The 22,261-nt window shown below is 37.1% G+C and overlaps 1 protein-coding gene across 4 annotated transcripts in view; it reads left to right on the top strand.

Moving 5' to 3' along the window:
• WWC2 (WW and C2 domain containing 2) overlaps positions 1-22,261 on the top strand; it is a 95,111-nt gene that overhangs the window by 17,251 nt on the left and 55,599 nt on the right. For all 4 annotated transcript variants that reach the window (XM_063402162.1, XM_063402160.1, XM_063402161.1 and 1 more), the window contains one exon: positions 17,812-17,921. In XM_063402162.1, coding sequence (XP_063258232.1) covers positions 17,812-17,921 — 110 coding nt within the window. Of the gene's footprint in view, positions 1-17,811; positions 17,922-22,261 lie in introns of those variants that run through there.

The following is a 22,261-nucleotide window of genomic DNA, read 5'->3' as shown; positions in this document are numbered from 1 at the left end:
TTACTGAAATATTGTAATATTAAAAAATGATCGTTTCTGTTTCTACCTGGAGACTGCTCTGGCACCAAGTCTCTGGGGTTTTTTTTGTATTTATGTAAGTTTATGTAAACCAAACCAGAGACGTTGTTACAATCTGTTTATTGCAAATGCAAATGATAGAAGTACAATGACTTTGATACAGAGAAAGCAGTATGGTGAAGGAGTGAAAATGTGATGGGCAAAATTAAATCCTTTTTTCTATCTGTGGCATGAAGCAGTGAAGTCAGCGAAAAAGACAGGATTTGGACTGTTTCACCTGGACTTCTAGTAAAGAGCAGAGTTTTCCCACCATTTCTTCAGGGGAATAAAGGAAGAAACACAAATTAGGCTGGGAGAGAATGAATTACCATGTACTGAAAAAGTCAGTGAAGAGCTGTGTAGATCGTGTTAAGGAAGGAATGCAAATACTTTATTTTATTACAAACCCTGCCTTGCCTTCCTTTCTTATTGTTTTTACCTACAAAAGTTTGGTCCTTCATAGCATGGCACAGAAAGAGATGCTTCTTATACTGACAACTCAAAGCATGATTTGATCAACTTGTAAGTGGTTAAAAGTATTTTGAACCAAGTTTAAAAGAATGGAGTTTTCTTTAAGCAAGCATATAGTGCTGATGATTAACTTCTACCTTTTCAAGAACTTGACAGAAGATCAGATTTCTCTTTTTATGACTGACTTAAATCCATCACTATTCTGTCCATCAAAATTCCAAGCCCACCTTTGAAAGCTCTTTTGAGAATTATATTTCTAGGTAATATCTGCCAGATCAGGAAATTCCAACTTCTCTTAAATTTACTAGGGAATTCCTGGAATCTAAAACTCAGAAAACAGATTTTTGCTGGACTGTGAATAATCACAGTCCTCTCTTTCTTCCCTAACCTTCTGTAACCACATACTTTCTAAATTAGAACTTTAGCCATGCTGAGTGCCTGCAGATAAGCTAAAAAAGAATTGCATGGACTGTCACAAGCTTGGAAATCCGTCCTTTTGTTAGTCTAACTTCATGCTCATACACATTCTGACTGAATGTTAATTTTCCTTGTATTTGTTTTCTGTACATAGCATATTGAAAAGCATTGAAATGCATGCTGACACCCAATGGTATTTTCAACAGATTAGAAGTTTGACTCATATTTAATTACGGTGTGTCTTCTTTTAAACTTTCCAGTACTTCTGGAAATTGTTTTAGATGACTGATGTTTATAGGATGAGAATTAGAAACCTAGCCTCCAAGAAGATAGATTTTATTTTAAAAGCTTGAATGATACATGAAGTAATTTCCTAAAGGAACCTAAGGATATTATGTAGAATTGCAGGAAAAATAGTGGCTCAGACCATTAATATTTATGTTAAAGATTTTTCACAAAACCAACTGATGTAGGTGGATTTATGAGAGATAGTAAGAGCCTTCCATTGAGAAATTGAAAGAAAGTACGTAAGTAATTGGATAGTAGAGATTTGTATCTGGACTATCTCTTAAGAGCAATCTTCTCTATTCAGTTTAAAAGAATAATAAATGGCAAATGGAGATGTAATGGTTATCTTGGCAAGGAGTGACTGTATTTCCACTGTATGAGCTAATGCTGAGGTTTTTTCATTACTCAAACTGTATGAAAACTTTACATCTAATGAAATACTGAAAGTGATTTTTATGAAGTATTCATTTAAATATACTGTGTCAAAGAATTTCCAGAAGTCTGTAAAATTGCAGCTTCCTAGTTCAGCTGAATTTATTGAAGCATTGCTTATATGGCAGCTTGCCTCTTACAGTACAAAAGATGTGTACAGTGTGGAGATTACTGTTAAATCAATTGTTTATGCTTAGGTGTTGTTTTTCTGTGAAAGTGCCTCTGCTCAGTTTTTGAGACAGCACTGTAGTTTTTTGTATCATTAGCAATTATTTTTAAACTCTCTCCTTATGAGCACCTCATTAAGAAACTAGTTTGGACTTTAAAAAAAGTCAAAATGCCTAAGGTAAAGGCTCCCAGAGAAGGATGAAATATTTTTTGATTTTGTTTTGGAAAACATGACTAAAGTATTAATCACATACAAAGTTTGCTTCTAGCCTTGTCCATGGCAAGGCTGCATTTGACTTTGGTTTAGATATCTCCTTGTTTTGTTCTGTGAAGTTTTGTATCCTTTGCAGGATTGGAAAATTAACTGATCTACATTATTCTAATTTGAAATTCAAGTAGCCAGTAGATAAAGGTATGAGAATAAATAGAAATTTTCCTAACTGCCCAAGTATTTGCATTTCATAATCCAGCAGCAACCAGTTAAGATTCATCGTTAGTCAAAAAACCCCTCAACCATCCAAAATCAGCCTCCTAACTTTCACCACATGAAAACTTTGCAAAGCAGGTAAGCATTTCTCCAATTTTGCTTGCTTAGGCCTATTTGTCTTGTTCTAATAGCTAGATCATGAGGAGGAGGAAGTGGAATCATGGACGTTGCAGCACTGCCTGCGATCTCCATCAAGAACCAGGGTTTCAGTGTCTTTTAGGAACTCTGTTATTTCTTGACCAATTCACACCAATCTAAATTCAGACTGCAAATGCTTCCACGCTTTTTCTTGTATTGGCATTTGTACTGGTAGTGAACTGATTAGGCAGCTAAACTGGTTAAAAAGAATTAAAAATTCAATTTCTCCTCCTAATTTTTTCTTTGAACTGACGTACTGTAGAGTCATATGAATGTCAGAGAAGAGGTATGAACATGGAGGAAAAGCAGAACTGTGACAGCCAGGTTAGATCAACTTCAATTGTTATGGAACTGCAGTATTTGGTGTGGCTTTAGGATGGTGCAAAAATTATTTTCTCTACTCAAGTTACACAATAATGACGTTTTAAGCTCCAAGAAACATAGAGAAGGCAGGAGTGAGTACACAACTATTTATATGTGTGCATATGGTTTGGAAGCGTGGCAATAACAGAGATTTAAAAAATATATGCAAAACACGTGGTCAGCCATGAGATCAGAGTTACTCTCCTACAACTACTCCATTTAGTTTGTGCCACCGCATGCCTATGGTCATGGTGAATTTTTTTTTCATTATATTCAACTTAAACTTGTTTCAACTCATGTCTGTTTTCTCTCATTCTTCCACCATGTTAACACTTGCAAAGAGCCCGACAGTCATCTCAAAAACTTCCTTGTAGGTAGGGGTCAGCTTGGTGTTTGGATGCTTCATGTCCCAAGTATCCTGGTGGCTTTCCCTTGGACTTGGCACCAGTTAGGTTTGTTGATGTTTTTCTTGCCATAGAAGATCAGAACTGCAGTAATTGAGATGCAGTAACTGAGATGCAGTCTAGTGAGTGCAGAATAGAGGCAGTAATCACTTTCCTTGATCTGTTGATCACACTCTTGCTGATAGGGTAGGCTGTTGGCCTTCTCTGCAGCCAGGCCACTGGTTCACTGACAGTTCACTGCCCACCAGAGCCCCAGAGCTGCTCCCCAGTCAGTCCCAGCCTCTATTTCTGTCAGGGACATTTGCTTCCTGGATGCAGGACTTTGCATTTGTTGATGCTGAGTCTCTGAAGGTTCATGTTGGGCCATTCCTGTAGCCCTGCTCCATCTGAATGATGTTCATGTCTTGACTTTCCTTGTTGATTGTTCCCACCCAGCATGGTGTCATGTGCAAGCTTGATGCCTTTTCCAAATCATCAATACTGATGTTAAACAGGACAGGTCTCTCCAGTACTGCACTTTTTACTGGCTTCCAGGTAGAATACGATCTGTTGACCACCAGTCTGAAGAAAGTCAGTCATGATGTGTAGGCTACTGTTGCAAAACTGTGACCGATGAATAGAATTGGGACTGTGTTTTTAATCAAAAGTCAAGACTTGCTATGGCTTCTTTCTTACTCAAGATGGAACTCAAACTTGTTAGTCTCTCAACTAAGTTAGCTTTCCATTGTTAGTAAAATTCAAATTTGACCATGTATTATAACCCAGAAATGGGATTCATGTAAGTCTAAGAAATGTCAACTTGAAGAAATACTTCTAAAAAACACTTTTTGTGACTATAATTCAACACAAGCAAAAAAAAAAAAAAGGCAAAACTCTAGTGATTTGTTGTGAAAGGATTCAATAACTAAATGGTTATTAAATAAGAATACACTGAAGGGGCTTCAAAGATATTTTTGCTTATGAGTTACAATGCTCACAATATGCTCTGCAGTAAGACAGTTTTAAGAATACTTTCTAATAAGGTCCTGTTTCAAGTATGTTCACAAGACCTAACTCCAACAGGAAAATGGTTGTATCTGGAATATCATATTTACTGTCACTGTGAATCTGTTCTTTGTAATTTTTGTCAAATCTGTTTTTGAAAGCAGTTACGATTTTGACCTCAATAAAATGCAGTGGCAGTGAGGTCCAGATATGATTGTGCATAACTTTGTTTTGAGCCTGTTCTTCTGTACTTTCTGCATATGTTTCTTGTATCATGAGAAACAGAATAAATGCTGCCTGTGCCTTTCATGTGTTTGGTATTTGACCTCTGTAAGCAACTACCAAGATGAATGACAATATCCTGTTCAGTTATGTTACATTCTGTACCTTGATTGCTGCTGCCCGCTTTCCTCTGGCTGTTTTTTTACTTTCTTATCTGTAGTTTTACTTTCAACATGTTTTTGTGGTACAGAAGTGCAGGGGCTACCAGAGCTGAATGCAGTATTTAAAGGTAATCACACAACAGTTCTATATAAATTGTGTGGTGATATTTTCTGGTTTGTTTTATATCTGTTTCCTCATAACTGGTAAGTAAGCTGTTTGGTATTTTCACTTCTGCTAAATGTTCAGCTGATTCAAAGAGCCATCCACAAGGAGTTGATTGACTTTTCCAGTGGTGTTGGCAAAAATAATTGATGTCTCTTAGTCTAGTACAGTGGTACAAAATCTCCCCACAGATTTCTGTGAATAACCTACCTCCTTTTTTTATTTTGAGTATTAACTGTTAGCGTAAGAAATTGAATTTGAAAATGTGCAGAATAGCCTCATTTTGGTACTCTCATCTTCTTTCCCCTTTTCACATATGCTTTCACCCTGGAAGAGAGGACTTTTAAAACGTGTCTGTTGCCTACTCATAGACATTTTTTGAGTATTGTTTTGATGTTTGAATGCTTATTTGAAGAAATGGTAATTTGCTCTGTGCTCTCGGCAACCACAAATAGGGACGAGGTTTTAATATGTACTATATTCTCTGCAGTAATTATTGAACTGGGTTTAGAATAATCTTTATAAATCAGTGATGCAAACTACTAATAAAGCTGAAGGGAGTGCATTTTCATGTTTGGGAAAGGCAGTCAGCTCTATTCGACTCAGTAAGTAGAGTATTAACTCATCTGGAAACTCCAGGTTCCCTTTTACAGTGTGTCAGATAATTCCTCAGCAATCTTTGCAAATTACTGCCTTGGAAGTATTTCCCCTGCTCTAAACAGCTCTGTGCCAACCACACGTGGTAAAGAAGGATGTGTGACAAGCAATTATATGTTGGGTGTAGAGGAAAGGCTTGTAAGGGTTCAGGTAAAGGGAACCAAAAAGGATAGCTGACCTGAAAGGAGTTTAGTCAGTTTGATGTGAGAAGCAGAAGCTGATATTTTTATTCTTTCCTTCCAATAGAAGGCCATGCTTCAGTAAACTGTGTTTGTGCTGTATTTCTGCTAGGAATTGCTAGAAAATTTACTGCCTCCATTCCAGGTTTTGGGGTGGCTTTTTTCAGGCAGTTTCTGGGAGAGGGTGTGTGCGAAGGAAGTCACAGCAAACTTAGGTGTTTCCTCTTGGATAATTGTTACATATTTCCCATTCGTCAAACCTTGCTGCCACTGGGAATAAATTTGATCTAAAACTTGAAGTCAATTAATATTATGAATAAAGAAATGTAAAAAAAGTAGAGAAGCTGAAAGAACTCTGCATTGATTTTGATTAACATAACACTATTTTCTGAGTATCTCAGAGTATACAAAGAAAAGTAGCTTAAAAAAAGCATTAGGAATTAGAGTTCTTCATATTAAAATTATTAGTGGAAGGGATTAAATGTAGGCCAGAACATATATCTGAAATCTTCTTATAATTACAGTTTTACATTGCTTTAATCTTACAGTACCTTAGTTCATTATCTTGCACTTTTAAGTTCAGTGTTAGATTTGTGTGAAGCAGACGTTTGCTGCAGCCCTTACTCGTTAGTTCAGTTTTGTGCAGTTTTACTAATATATGTTATCCCCTGACTTCCATCACTCTGCTTTCAAGACTGATTTTTCTAGAGTCTCTCATCTGTGAAAACAGCTGAGATTGAAGGATCTTTTTGAACCATTTGCACCATGGGTTGGCAGACTTTTTTATGATCTCTTACTAATTAAAATTACAAATATAAAACTAAAACACAAATATAAAATACAAATTAAAATAAAAATTAAATACAAATCAAAATACAAATATATTGTCCTTTTTCTCTTCAGTATTATGTTACTTGCAGTTTTATAAATTCAGTGCTGTGTTTGTTCATTTTCAATGTAAAAAATTGTTGGCACATGTTTAAAGATTTCTCCTATGGCATCTGGAAACAGTTTACAAGAGACCAGAGATTGGTCAGGTGATTGTGTGGCATTTGAGCACACAAACTCTGATCTATCTCAGTCCTTTTGCAACAGGCACTGCTTTGTACTGCAAAACACAGAATGCTTAATGAAGTATGCATTGAAAATTGTTACAAGTGGTTGGATGAGAAGCTGGAATCTAGACATGAAGAAGTCAGTACTGGGAATAACAGAGTGGGGTGCTCTCTCCTGTTGGGTGCAGTTTCTAGGTCTATAACCGAATTGCAGAGACAATGGACATATTAACTCAAGTTCCCTTTTCCCTGCTTCTGGAATGATTGGTATACTTGGCTGAAGGGCTTCACAGCACTGAAGTCAAATGTTTGTGAGGTTATCTGAGATGTTCAGATGGATAGTACTTTTTGAAAGTGCTTGTCACAGATTTAGGTTTCCTGCTACTGAAATTTGTAACACTCCTGCTGACTTCAGTGGGATAAGAGTTAGTGAGGAGAGTTTAAATATCCTCTCTATAAATCCAAAGGTCACTTACAGTGCAAGGGTTTGTTTGCAGGAGAAGTGGGGTTTACAGAACAAAATTTTCAAAATCGTTTTCTGAAGCTGATGAGGTGAGTAGTGGGGTGATTTGGCCTAGTGTGTGTATGAAATTACAGAAGAGGAAGAAGGGGACAAATTAGAGATTGGGAAGATCTTTGAATGCTGATGTTAAATATGATAATTTTCTGGGTTTTGACTGTGGTTTTTATTTGAAATACATTTCTCTTTCTCATTTAATTATCACAACACAAAAATGTCCTAAATTTAGCCCTAACAATATGCCATAAACACTGCTTTTGTTACTTTGTGCGTGATAGCCAAGATAACAAATCATTGAAATTAACGGAATAAATGTTTTAATCCTCTATCATAAATGTATCTGTTTTGATTAACTCATAATAAAGTATTCCAGTCTATAGACATTTTCTATCTGTAGATTGTTGTATCATACTTCTATCAAACAGTAAGCTTTTGACTATGGATTGGTTGCTCCTATTTGCATGTGGAAATTACTGCAGAGTTTGTGCCATTTTTTGAATTTCTTGAGCCAATGCTTGACTGGATTTGTTGTGGTTTGTTTGTTTTTGGTTTGGCTTTTATTTTTTTCTTTTCTTACCTTGAGTACTCTTAAGAGTACATCTTCCTATTGTAGAAGAATATTTGCTAGTAAATATATAAAATGAAGAGCAGAGGGGTACAAGATAGGTAAAGAAAAACATTTCAAAGTCAAGCTTGCACCCAGAGATTGGAGGATCAGGAACACTTAAAATTCTGGGAAAACAGGATGGTGTTTATGTAATTAAATTAAAACTAATAGGTAAGTTTCTTACCCATGCTGTCAATTGATGACAACATTTTCCCTCTACCAACAGTGTACAGTCATGTATATATATTAATAACCTGTAGCAACACTGCGCATAATGGCCTTTTCATAATGTTACCATATTTGAGCTTTCTGGGGGAAGGCACAAAGGTTGTATCATTGGTTTATGGCTGTGGAATTATCCCTGTGCTAGGGTATGGTTATCAGACATTCCTCACATTCCAGGTGTCTAATATTATAGTGCTTACATGCCAGTGCGGGACCAACTGCTGCGTCAAAGAAACATGCTGGAGAAAACATTCATGGTATTACCCATTTCCACTTCTCCGTGGTCCCCTTCCCCCCTAACTTTTCAAAATGTCTTCTTTGCATTGAACTTTGCAGTGTTAAACAGATAGATGAACTACAAATAGTGATTTAGTTGGAGGCTTTGCCCTACAGAAGCAAATAGCTGGTATGCTAAGCTGGAAAGTACTTTCACTGGAAAATTCTTTTCACTTTTATTACCTTCAGTGATGAAATGATGTGGCAAAGTGTATAGCTGAGTTCAGCGTGGGGCTTTTTCTTCATTGATGGCAATTGTGAAGTGGAAAGCCAAAACAGTATATCATAATCAAAAGAAAAAGGAAACAAAAAAACAAGCCAGCAGACAGTTTGACCTGGTCCTGCAACCAGTGGGTGTGGGTCCCTTCCTTCCCAAATGCATTCTTCCCTTTCTGGGTCTCAGCTATTCAGTTCATGTGCCTTTTCACAGAAGCACCTGTGAGGGGACAGAGAGAGCTGACATTGAGCTAATGCCATCACTTTGTAAGCGGGAGGAGGCAGTTCTGCTCGACTTCCTTGCTGGTGGCACATTTTTATGGCAGTCATTAACATGCACACAGCATCTCACGGCGGGCTGGGAGGCAGCACACTCCCTCTGCACTCACCTCCCCCTGTCTGCTGCCTGCTGAACTAAAGCTTAACTTGGGTGTTCTCTGCTTCCTTCCTTTTGAGCATGTGTGTGAGAAGGACATCTGGCCCATTTTGTGTGGGATTTTTTCTGTGGAGGAAGCTGGCAAGGTCTTTGGATGACCTGAAGAGTTTCATCCTTAGCTTTTCTGCATTGCATAAGGCCTAGGGAGTTTGGTGATGCGTAGAAATTTTGAGCATTGAGAAAAAGTCTTTTAAAATAGAGTAATTAAAAGGGTATTTAACTTTTGTTAATATATTGCAAGTACTTAATTTCTGATGTTTTTACATTACACTTGTAAAATTGCTAAATGAAATAGGAAGGTGTTTTTTGGCAAACGGACCTTAGGGACCTAAAAGGTCACCCAGTTCCAACTCCCCTGCCATGGATTGGGACATCTTTCACTAAACCAGGTTGCTCAGATCTCTGTTCACCCTGGCCTCAAACACTTCTAGGCATGAGGCATCCACTATTTTCCTGAGCAATCTATTCCAATGCCTCACTACCCTCACAGTAAAGAATGTTTTCCTCATAGCTAACCAAAACCTACTTTCTTTCACTGTGAATATGTTCTTTACTATGTAAAGCTATAGCGTTCATTCTGTAGGGGTTTTGTTGTTCAGATATTTTTGCTATCAGGTTTTACTTTTGAATACTTGTGCTGCTGTTAAAATATGTGGGCTCAAAAACTTTGCAGTTATATTTTTGTTTCAAAGAACTTGCTCTCCATGTACAATACAACTTTTGTAGTAAAATTCATAGCTGTATATGCTTAAACTGGTTATGTTCATAATAGATACTGGAAAATAAGAACTTTTGTCAAGATTCCTGCTTTTCCTATGTTGTACAAGTTTAGTAACTTATGTATAAATATAGTGAATTTAAGACTTTTAGTTGTACTGCAGTTCCAGTAAGGTTTGTTGGTTGTTTTCGTCCTTGCCCTGGCAGTTTAATGTTTAACTAAATTGAGAAGAGCTGGAAACATTTGAGGAATGGGGTTGAGTTTGCTACTGTAGTTAGTGCTTGTCTCCAAACCCCATCATTGGTGAGACTTGTTATTTCTAAGCAGGACTTGCTGAATATGTTGAGCGGTTTGTGCTGTGCTGGAGACTCTAGGTTGGTCTGCAGAAAGGCAGCAATCAGAACTGATGATGGGCTGATATTACCACTTCACATGGTAGTAGTAGTGCAGCTGTCTCTCTGGAAGGCTGACTGGAAATTGAGACACTGTTCAGCACACTGCCCTTTTCAGCAAAGCATTTCAAAAACACCTTGAGTACTTTGCCTAAATTACAGAGAAGACACTACTTACTCAGTACTCTAAAAAGGTTTTTTAAAATCCCAAACCCTACGAGGACAGAGAAAGATTAGGTTTTAGTTTCTGCTTGATCCTTGTGTGCTTGCTGAATACAATACTGTGTTTACCTGGGTTGCTGGCTAGCTAGACAAGAGTCTTTTAATGGAAAGTGTATTTTCCAGAGTCTTAGATTTTCTCTGAAACATCATTGAATGTGGTGTAGTCTTATCTATATGAACCCTCACATAACTGCTCACATATAAGTGGGAGTTATGGTAAATCATTGTCAGTACGAGTTGAGTACTGGAAACCAAGTTTTTGAGGTTAAATAGTTGTGAGAGCCTGTTATCCCAGTAGTATGTACTCAAATAATGTCCTTCCATTCTGTGTTGCTGTGAGGTACAGAAATAATGTATGTCTCATAGTATGTTGGTACATTTTTCTTTACCAAGGAAACCCTGTAAAACCAAGAAATATATTTCTTTAAGGCCTGCTGTCTAAGTATCCAAGGACTTAAAAGAATCACAGGACAGAAATTGCAAGCTATTAAAAGTGGTACTATACCTGTATATTTCTTTAGACAACTAGAGTCAGTGCTTATTTCAAGTTTCCATTCTTACACAGATTTGAGTGTTTTACCTGTCTTTGTATTACCAGGAACAAAATTATCTGAAATCTGGAAAACAAGTGAAAATTCATGAAATGTATCCAGGAAATACTTGCTGATGGAGTTAATAAATCTTTGTCTCCAGCAAGTGTATAACTGCTGTGAGTTCAGTCTCTGCAATTAGTTTTTGAGTATCCAGTGGTACAGAAAGGTAAAGGTGCAGTACTGTTGACTGCCACGTATCTGTTCTAGCCAGGAGGGTGGCTGTGAATATTTGGCTATAAACCTATACTGTTGTGTGCACGTGTGTAATACAAAGCTAACACATTAGTGGTGCACATGCTAGTGATTATACAGGCATACATTTACTGCTCTTAAGAAGTTTAATTTAATGTTACTGAGAACATTTCATCATTAAGGAATGGGTTATGTTTAGTTTGAGTTATTAGTGATTCTGTTTTGGCATAGAAAAGGTAACATGCATGTTTGCTGTCTTTTGAGCACAGGCATTTGTTGACATTTGGTTGCACACATCTTGTGAACGAGGTAAACATGCGTGACCTTACCATACTTGTTTATTTTACACCACTATTTCAAGCTGGGATTGTGACCATGCTGCTCCTTGTTTGATCTGTTCTGCTCTGGTATTATGTCCACTTAGTTACTCTTTCAAAATAATACCTGTAATAAAGTGGCAGTACATCCTAATAATACCCTTATTAAAAGAGAATGTACCTAAACAATTCAAAGTTTGTATATAGCATCTTGGCCTGATATCTGAATGGGAGGCACTACTGTATTAAAAATATGGTTTCGCAGCAGAAATCCTGTCGACTCAGACTCAGGAATGAGCTTTTTCAAGAGAGATTTTGTGTGGGATTTGCTAGTTCATAATTTATAGAATTGAATGAACAAAGAATATGGCAAAAGGCTGTTTTGTGGGCCAATTCTGTCCCTTTTGACAGGTAAACAGCATGGTTAGCACTTTAAAAAGTTAAGAAAGAGACAGCAATATAATTGGCACAAAGTAAATGCATTTTGTTACAGCTTCAGCCACTGTAATTTGTAGAAGAAAAAATTGTGTTCCCTATGCAAGATAATTTTCACGCTGTTAGTGACCTCGGCCATAGGGAGCAGCAGTGCCTCTCTTTAACTCTGACCTGCAACGTGGAGCAAGAGCTGGGTCTCTTTTGCCATTCCGTGTGCACTCTGCTGCCTGCTACAGAATTCCTCCCACATAAATTTAGTCACCCTTGCACATGCTAAAGACTTTTGCATTCTGAATCCTGTCCTCGCTAGGGAAAGAGCGGAACCTTCGGGTATTAAATAGATGTGCTGAGTCTGCCTCTGTAGGGAACCTAAAGGAGCAATTCAGGTTAGGTAACTGACTTTTTGAAGGTAATGAGATTAATTGCACCCCTGAGTTTTGTATAAGAAATTTGTCTTGAGTGCCTGAAGTGAGTAAAATCCATGTTTGTAAGCATATTTAGTATGGGATTAGAATGCATGTTTTATACACCCTTCAAAGTAATAATGCCTGTAGCATTAGAAAGTTGGGTAAGAATTGAATTGATTTTGAGATCCTACTTGAGCACTAAATTCAGGAGGTTTGGTGAAGAAATGAGAACATTTTTCTTTTTCTGTTCGTACATTCCTTTCATTTATTAAAATTTTACATTTGCTTCTCTCAAGCTAGGGATCAAAATAAGAATTAAATACTTTCATCCTTTTGAAAAATAAAAAAAATGTTGATGCTGATTTTATGTTACTATTCTGTATAATTGTGCTAGCTTAAAGTGCTTGAAGTAAACTTTTTGTAAACAGTTGTATTGGTGAATATTACTGTGGGAAAACCATCTGTACATCCTTCTGTAATCGTGTATGGATTCCAGATAAATGTGCAGGCAATTCTTCCATCACTGGATTTCTTCTCTTACATTTTAATAGATTGCCCATTTCTGCCTTTCTAAATAGCAGCTTATGTTTTGTCTTCTCATTTTCTTGGAGTTTGGAGAAGAGATATATTTTTCAGAACAATTTCTCTCAAGAAAAGGTGCTAGCAAGTACTGCATTGTAAAAGAGAATGATTAATGTGTAATATGTAACATTATATATGAGAAATGAATGGATATGAAATTTAATCAGATTTCATGTCAGTGTCACACAGGATCTTGCTACACAACAAAGCACATGAGTTCATTTTGGGTATTTGGAGAGAGTTCTCAAATGCACATTGAAGTTGCTGTGGAAGTTGAGCATTGACCCTAGTTACAACCAAATTCCAAACTACAAATCTTGACTGCAGTCAAGTACCACACAGCAAAGGAGATGTTCTTGGAAGTAATTTTGAAAGGCATTAAGAAGAACCTGTTAATAATTCTCAGGTATTTGTGTACCTGTTACAAACCTGTTTTCTTTCTTCCTAACTGAGGAGAAGTAATTTCAAGTTTGTGTGGGGTGGGGTTATCTTTCATGTCTGTCTCTCTTTCCCCCTGCCCCCGCTGCCATTTTATGAGATCTGCCTACTGTAAACTTCTTTTTTCTATTCATAAAGTAGAGTACTAATTATAAGATCTATAATTTATGTTTCAGTATTACAGTTTATTTAATCCTGCATGGGTTTTGGAGAAAAAAGGAGTCAGAGAAAGAATGCAGCAGAATCCAGTATTTCTCTTTCATAGAACAGTTTGTTCAAAGTAGTGTGTGTGTATCTACATATATGTGCACATTTTTAAGAACATGCCTCTTGATGTTCTCAGATCACAGAAATGGGAAATATCATGGGCTTTCTGTATTTTGACAGAAAGATAGTTTTACTGGTGTGTGTAAAAAATGTCACATTTTTTGTGGACCCCAGTCTTGGAAAGAAGCCTGTCTTCTACATATTTCTGTGATCTGGGGACCTCAAAATGTAATTTACATCAAATAGAAAAGCTGTCCAAATGAAGCAGTATTTCTGCACTGACAATCCATCGGTCTGTAGTAAGGGTTCCATTTTCCAGTATCCTCAGCACCGCCCCCCCCTTTTTTTTTTTTAAAGCATGGTGCTCCTAACACCGAGGCTGTGGGTTCCATCCCCATGTGGGCCATTCCCTTAAGAGTTGAATCGATGATCCTTGTTGGGTCTCTTCCAACTCAGAATATGCTGTGGTTCTGTGATTCGTTATTAACTTTAGCTGCATATACAGACTTATTCTTACAGCATGGCTGTAGATGCAAGAACAACTGTTAGCGATAGCACATATATCATTGCAGAATCTGCGTTTTAAGAGCTTTGCTAGTTAACTCTGCATTTTGAAAACTTTAAATAAAAATGTGGATTTGATACAATAAAAGAGCTCTTCAGATTTTAAACTATACTTGTCTCCTTAATCTCCCCAAGCATCTGTGAAGTGATTGACATAATCATGTATTGTTTACATAGTGGAATTGCAGAATGCTTCCTGGTTTTCCTTAAAATAGCCACTTCTCCTTACACACACCTGCCTCTTGTTCACTAAGGTTAAAAGAAAAAAAGGTCTCCCTAGCTGAGAATACTTGAACTTAATGATACACATTAAAGAAATCCAAGCCTTTCTAAGCTAATTGAACTTAACTGGATACTAGAAGTGGACTTCGAAGTCATCCTTTTTTTAGAGTATTGGTGGTTGTTTAAGAATATGTAAATGCATGGCTACAAACTGAAACAGTACTATGAACTACCTCAGAATATCAGTGCCCAAGACATGCTGCACTAAATCCTCTATTATGGTGCAATAAACCTCATTTTTCTTGGTTTGCGTTTAATGAATCTAATGGCAGTCCATCTTTCATAGGTTGCTATGTCACAGATAATGATCTTCACACAGACAAGATTCCTTCAGTCCTTGTTCCCAGATATTATTTCCTGTCCAATTACATCTTGTAACTTTCTGCTTTCAACTTTTGTCCTGCAAATTTCCTCTTGCTTTGTGTTGTGTTAATTTCATCCATTTGTCACACGTATTTTGAAAGTAAATAGTGGTTATGTTGAGACAGTTCTGAGGCCATAAGCAATCAGGTATCAATCACCTTGTGCTGATTGCTGTTCAATTGTAAAATGACACAGCAGGCTCAAAAATGGTGTGCTATTAAAAGACTTTGGAACAAAAAAGGGAGTCATGGAAATGTTACCCTTTTAAGTAATTGTCATCTTATCGTGTACAAACTTCATGTTTTAAAAATCTACTCTAAAATAGTTCTCTGATATAGTTCAGATGTTAAGGATGCAATGTCCAAGCATGATCCAGCAGAGCAGGGCTCATAAAACAAATTGTCCTGTACTGCCTGTCTATTTGTACCTCTGTCTTCCTCTTCTTCTCATTTTTATTTAAGGTCTAGTGTGGGTCACTCAAGTACTGCTCCACAGTTTTTTAGTGTTTCTCTAATTTATGGAGTGTCTGGGATGAGCGAATGGCTGTTACTTATTCCTATGGTATCTGGTTTTGGACAGGTGAGGACACCTGGACAGAACATTTACATGATCAAAGTTGGCTGCCGTCTAACCTAGAGAATGTGCTCTTTATAGTAAGAAGTGAGTGTTTAATTAAAAATAAAATTGGTGTAGAGTGGAGATGAAAAGTCAGGATTGTACTGAGCTTGTATTCCTCCTGTAGAGGTGATCTAAAAATCATGTCATGACTGTTGCTAGCTCTGGTGTGTAACTTTGGTGAAAGTATTAAATGTTCATAAAAAACCATCTGGCAGTGTTTATATGAGTTTGAGTTCATATTATGATTTCTATGTTGCTATATGACATTTCAAATATTACTTCTACTTGAACTACATGAACTGAGTTTTGAGTTAATATTAAGGCTAAGGTTAAGGCTAAGCATGACACTGAACTTTAATTTTTATTCAGTTTGTTTCACAAACATTTACACTTGTAATCAAATTTGAGACACGACTTTCCTCTCAGGTAGATGTGCCCTTGTAGCTGGCACATCTTGTTCACCTGACTAACCAGCCTCACAAAAGCGCTGTTGCTTTTACATGACTAATGCTTCCCCTGATCATCAGTGGCCTGGGAACTCTTTGATATGGATGCCCTGTGTTCAGTCTGCTGCATGCTACCCACCTGAAACTCTGCTTTTAAACTCTTTTTTTAAACACTCTGTGTTGTGCTTGGTATGGCAGCACTAGCCAGCTGCAGGCGGTGGGCCAGCTGTTGGCCTGCCGAGCTGCACAGCTGGATCCTGGCCATGGCAGCTCTGCTGCTGCCCAGAGAGGAGGAGCAAGGTGGCAGGTCAGAGATAGGCTTTCTGCAGAGTCCTTGGAGCAGCTCCACTCAGAGCTGTGCCAGTGTCTGGATTTAAAAATGCAGGTCAGCAGTGTGAGAGGATACAGAACATAGATTTGGCTTGCTATAGACCTCATCTGTCCCTGGAAATCACTGGCAGGTTGACAGCCTATTTGTGCTGCTTGTAATCCATGTTTTTGTGTCCTAGTGATCCAAATGTAACTCCATATTGGTAATTTCATCTATATTTTATGATAGTTTTTGGTCTGTTTAGTGGTTTAACACAGCAGTTTATAAGTGGCAATATATTAGTGAATTTGTGTTATACTTGCGATTTTGTTTAGAACCTCAAATAAAGTGTTAGTAACCTCCACGGGATTATGATGTAAACTTTGGAGAAATATGAGGAAGTGCATTCATGTTTGCAATTTAAAAAACGTAAATTGAAAAAGAATATTCAAGGTGTTTTGAATCCTAAGAGCCTTATTCTTTGTGATTTCTGCAAACCTAGCTTGGAGGAATACGGTTCAACTTAAAGAACTGGAGGATCATATCCATTGATGATGATGATAAAGATAATAGTGGGGGAATGATTTCTACATCAAATTTGTGCTTGAATTTTTATTTCAGCTGCATAAAGAATCCAATATTTTTGTAGAGTACTTTCTATCTGGTGTTTTGTACACAAAATACAATTCAATTTGTAAAAGGTAAAATGTACTATTCTTTTGTCTTTTCTCACAAAAGTGTCAATAAACCTCTTTCTTTTGGTCAGGAATTAATAAAGAAAAAAACCCTGAAACATACGAATTAGCTTTTTATTTGTATAGAATTTTAATGGTGAGATGAAAAAAATAGATGATAAAACTTAGTGAACAGTGAGCAAAGGAGTGGTGCTTGTGTGTCCCACAAACTGCTCTTCATCATGTCACTCTGAGGATATTTTTTTAAACTCTAGATATCTACTTAATCTTATTGTCACTGTGGTGACAATAAAACTTTAAATCTCTTGTTCTTCCTATTAAATAGATCACTATGTTAGAGATGACATTTATCTGTGGATTTATCAACAGGAAACTCAATAATTTCTTTTTATAAAAAAGGACAAAAGATTATCACGTAAAGCTTTGCTCAGCCTCAGTTGGAAAAGAGCCCATGTATTATATTTATCACTCTAGTTCTTATAACAAATAGGTGCTCTATTATTAAAGTGAAAAATTTTAATAGTCTGTCTTCCTACAAAAGCACCATGTGAACATCTAAGGCAAGTTAAATGTTATTTGTAAAATGTCTATTCTGTGCACGCTGCTGCTTGATTTATTCAAGTGCAGGGATTTATAAGTGCTTCTAACTGCATCTTAGGTGGTTGTATTCTCTTTTCTGACTTTCCTATCTGTTTAGAAACAGTGATCTTGAAATCTTGTGCTCTCTTCACCAACTCGAGGTTGAAGGGTTCAGTTTTCCTGGGACAATAGGAATATAGATAATTTATTGTTTTTAAAGCTGTTGGTTGTTGCTTAATTTTAGACTGTCAAATGTGAAGGGTGTTGCAGTGGATTTCTCACTTGAGTTCCTGTACTGAAAAATGTTTGTAGTGATATGTTCTAGTTTTAGAGGAAAAAAACCAACTTGCTCTCTTTTCTCCTTTCTATGTTTCTTTAGCTTCTGTCATAATAGGAATTAATATGAATAACAAACATGTATGGAAGAGAGAAAAGCTATATCATTGAATTGTTTCCTTGTTGTAGGTTAACAAAGCCCTTGTCGTTTGCGGATTGTGTTGGGGATGAATTGCCATGGGGATGGGAAGCTGCGTATGATCCTCAGATTGGTGTATACTATATCGATCACATAAACCGTAAGTATTTTTTGGTTTGCCATGCTGATTATAAAAGATGACTCATCTTGGTTAGATTTAGAGTTCTTGATTAGAATCAAAATACTGGGGAAAATTTGCCCTTTGGTATAACATTATTGCCTTGAAAATGCGTACAAGAAAATCTGCTGGTACAAAAGGGCTACATCTGTTTCTACGTATACTTCTAATTACATGGTAATTGTCTAAACCATGTAAAACTAACAAAATGTGAAATACAGTGCTATTTAGACCTGCTGAAATGAATATATTCCTGAAAGCATTTCTATTTTCTCTTTATACATTTATTACTCCATACTGATATGTTTTTTTATTTTCCCAGAAATAGTCTTTAACAGTGCAATAGCAAAGATTCTATTTGAGATCAACATCTGAATCTAGGTACCTGCATCTGTGCTAGCAGTACCTATACTTACCTAAAAATTAGAAGGTATCTACAGCCATTTCAGATGCTTAAAGTTAGCAGAGGCAACTGCACAAGGTCAGTAGATGTGGCATGGACAGTGAGAGACCAGTGGCCTTCTGAACAGCGTCTCAAGTGTATGGCAAGTGAATCCACCCTACCCTGGCTCAGCCACTTCTGCAGTCAATAGCTCTCTAGTCAGTACAGCTGGTGTAATGTAAAATGTGATGTGGCTGACTGGTTGGGTGTCTGCTTTGCAGATGAGATGATTTAACCTCCTTTGCTTGGGTTGGATTGGAACTCTGGTAACTAGAATGGGACATTAGATATCAGCTGTGCTTGTTGAGTACCTGCAGATAGACACCCAGTACTGAACTGAATCCCACCCAGTAACCTCATTTGTGCTCTGACAGCCTTGCTTTGCAATGAAGGTCCTCTGATCTTACATATATATAGGGTTATATATATACATATATAGGGTTAGACACTCATGAATTTTTAAACATACAAGCATCCTTAACTGAATTCAAAAGGTGAAGAAAGTAAAGGGTTTTCTTCTGGATCTAAATGCAGTTATCAGCTTAAACTTGTCTCTAACTTCTGCTTTGGCCAAAATTATAGGGCATACACCTGTAAAATTTTGAGAAGCCAGTTGCATTTCTGGATGTTTTAAGAGTGCTTTCAGATCAGTATGCTCTGACGATTGTGCTCTTTTTATTTCATTCGTGTTCAAAACTTTTAATCAGTTTTAAAAGCCTCTTGTTGCCTGGTGTTTTTTTAGAAAGAATTTAAATGCTTTCTTTACTCTTACATGTTATGCCTGTGCATTGAAGGTGAATTCCTGAATATTAGGAGCTATTCATGGTTTGAAATGTTAGTATACTTAAAGGTAGTTTCTATCCCTTGTTCGTTCAGCAGTGCACTTTATTCCTCTTATATTAATATATGTATTCCATTGTAGCAATTTCAGTGAAACCTATATTGTAAAGTGGTGTATTTTAGTTTTGTACACTGTATTTTGCACAGTGTTTTGGTGAGAGCACTGTTCAGTTGCTGGGTGGTAGACTCTCTAAGAATCTTACAAGTAGGTCATTTGTTTGATGTGCCAGATATGGAGATTATAACTTCTACTTCATCTGTCTAGGGTGCATGCAATGTTTTGATGCTATTGAGGTATGGAGGTCACTTGAAATTAGTGGAGAAAAGACTTTCTAGAAAACAGTTTTTGTATCTGCTTAGTGCTTTATTAGCTTTGTAATAAGTTAGATGTGCTGAGTATGCTTTTTGGATTTGAACTGTAAAAATTCCATCAGGACAGTGGCTATGTTAGAACAGGGAAGATGCTTTTACACTCTTGAAAGTAGTTTTGTTAATTCTCTCTGCTACAGGACAAAGAAGCCGAATGAGGGAGAAAAACTGTACCTACTGCTAGGAGGAAGAACAGATAGATGCCTGAAAAACAGGTTGGATAAAGTAGAATTTCAGGACTCATGAACAGCAGCTTGAGGGATAGCACCTTGGGAAGAAATCTGCTCCCGAGTGTTAGGTAGGGAGAAGTGACTAACAATGCTTCATGTTCACCAACGTCTGGCTGGATTTATTTCAGCAAAATGTTTGAGGGAAGGCCCACTGATTCTATCCTTTTGCATCCCATAATTAATTTTCTGAGCAGCTTCTCTCTTATCTGTCCTTTTTCTCATTTGTTTTTCTAGTGTTGTTCCTACTGTGTGCTTCTCTAAAAAGCTATATTTGATCCAGCTGTGAAGTTTCAGGTTGTCCACAGGACTTGGACCAGTTTTACTGCAATGGCTCCAATTTTGTTACATTTCTAAAACCAAACCAGTGAGCTATGAGGAGCAGATTGCTACTCATGGTTGTTCCCTCCTTTTCTCTAAAAATGTGAGATTGAAAATGATAAGGGTGGAGTTTCTGTTAATGATCAGATAGGTACTTACTGGAATGGATATTGACAAAACTCCCAATAATTTAGAGAAAGCAATATTAGCCTGCATCCTGCAAAGTTCTAAAACCTCTACTGAATTTCTATAAAGCTTTTTTTTTCAAAAATTATGTAAATCAATACATGTATTATTTTTTCAAAATATTTTCCTCATCTGTACAATTATTTATCTTGATCTTTTTTCTTCCCTTCTCTCACATAAACCTGAGAAAAGCCTACTCTTGCTTTGGTGTCAATATATTTAAGGATAATTTAGTTCTATTATTATCTCACATTTTCTATATTTTTCTATATTTTAATTTTTTTTGCCTCCAAATACACTTTTGGTTTTTCAATAGCGTTAGGGATTTCTCGTGATCCTTTTGGATTATGTAACCCACTTTGAGAAGCACTGACTGAGGTCAGTACCTTATGAATATATTACCCCAATTAGGAGTTTTAATGCGATGCTTTCAGCTTCAAGGGAGACCAGATTACAGACCATCTGGCAAGGCAGAACATGCATATGATGTGGGTAGCTAATACTGTAAGAACTTACCCTGTGCTTCAGTAGTGCCCTTTGTTAGAGGATGACTGAAAGAATATTATTTGGTGAGCAGGATCTGAGGAGTTTGTTTTGTGCAGGATTCTTATTTCTGTGGTTTAGGAAGAGTTCAAAGATTTTATGACTTACGCTGTTGACTCCTGTAATCAGTATTGCATACCTGTTCTCATGTGTTCATCTACTTCAGCTAATTTGCTAAGATTTGCTAACTTCACTAAACAACATGGTTAGGAACTCAAGGCAACACTGAAAATAACATAAAACTATTATTCCACTTTATTTCATATATCTGCAGGCAAAGTCATCATGTTCAATTTTTTTCTAGTTTTTCTGTAGGGTTTTCCACATCAAGCATTAAGTGTCTGAGATGCAAACACTTATGCTCTTAGAGCTTGGATTTGCAAACACCTTTAAGCTGATATAATCTTTGAAAGTATTGGTCCTGCTCTATTGCTACCTCTGGCCTTTTGTTCTCTCCCTGCAATGTTTTTGCTTATACTTATATGCCATGAGCATTTGCATGGCCAGACAGTGAATCAGATCAGGGAGCTGATTCAAGTTGAAACTAATCTGGTATGGGGAAAAAAAAAGTTGCTATTTGTTCTCCTTTCCCCACCTCTATTTATGCAAGCGAGAAAAGGAAGGTGACCTGGGGATATGAATGAACAGTCAGGTGGAAGAGATGGCGGATAGCTACTTTTCATAGTAGCAGTGGTTAAAGGCATTTTGAAATTGCGCCCTTGAATTTTCATCTGTTCCATGTGCAGGCTTGCCAGGAAAGAGTGAAAACTCTGAGACTCTGATTTCCAGGTGCACTTCTCAGGTGCTGGTGTCAGCTGAAGTCGCAGTCCTTGCTTACTCTGGTTCCTGTCCCCACATTGTGTCCGCATGAGGACATGCAATAAACATGGACAACAGGGAAGCACTCTGCTTCCTGTGGTGTGCTTGTTTTTCCACCTCCTCTCCTTCCCTCGGCTTCCCCGGTTTCCTGATCTGGATCAATGTGTGGTATGTTTAAATGAGCAGTTGTGGAGGTAATGACAGAAAGAAAAGGAAACTTCTGGTTTCACATGCATAGTCTAAGGGAATCCCATACTGCGATGAGTTCTTCTTGACTTCAGCACCTTATCAGTTCCTAAATAACTTACCCCCTTTATTTCAATTCTTATCTTCTCAGCTAAGTCTCAGCAATAACAAGGCAATTTTTTTTCTTCATTGCATTGATATAGTTAACTCATAAAACAAATACTCTGCTTTTAGTTATGTTTGGTGGCAAAGGCAGCAGAATGGAAATGAGCATTTGAAAGATAATGATAGGAAAGAATAGATTTTCCTAGCCTAGTACATTTTCAGACCATCACATCACTTTCTTTTTGCCATTCTGTACTTTGTACTCAATATGATGATTCGTCTCC

Source organism: Prinia subflava, chromosome 7 (genome assembly GCF_021018805.1).
Source record: "Prinia subflava isolate CZ2003 ecotype Zambia chromosome 7, Cam_Psub_1.2, whole genome shotgun sequence".
Taxonomy (NCBI): Eukaryota; Metazoa; Chordata; class Aves; order Passeriformes; family Cisticolidae; genus Prinia; species Prinia subflava.
The sequence above is the reverse complement of the archived record's forward strand: the minus strand, read 5'-3'. Positions and strand labels throughout refer to the sequence as shown.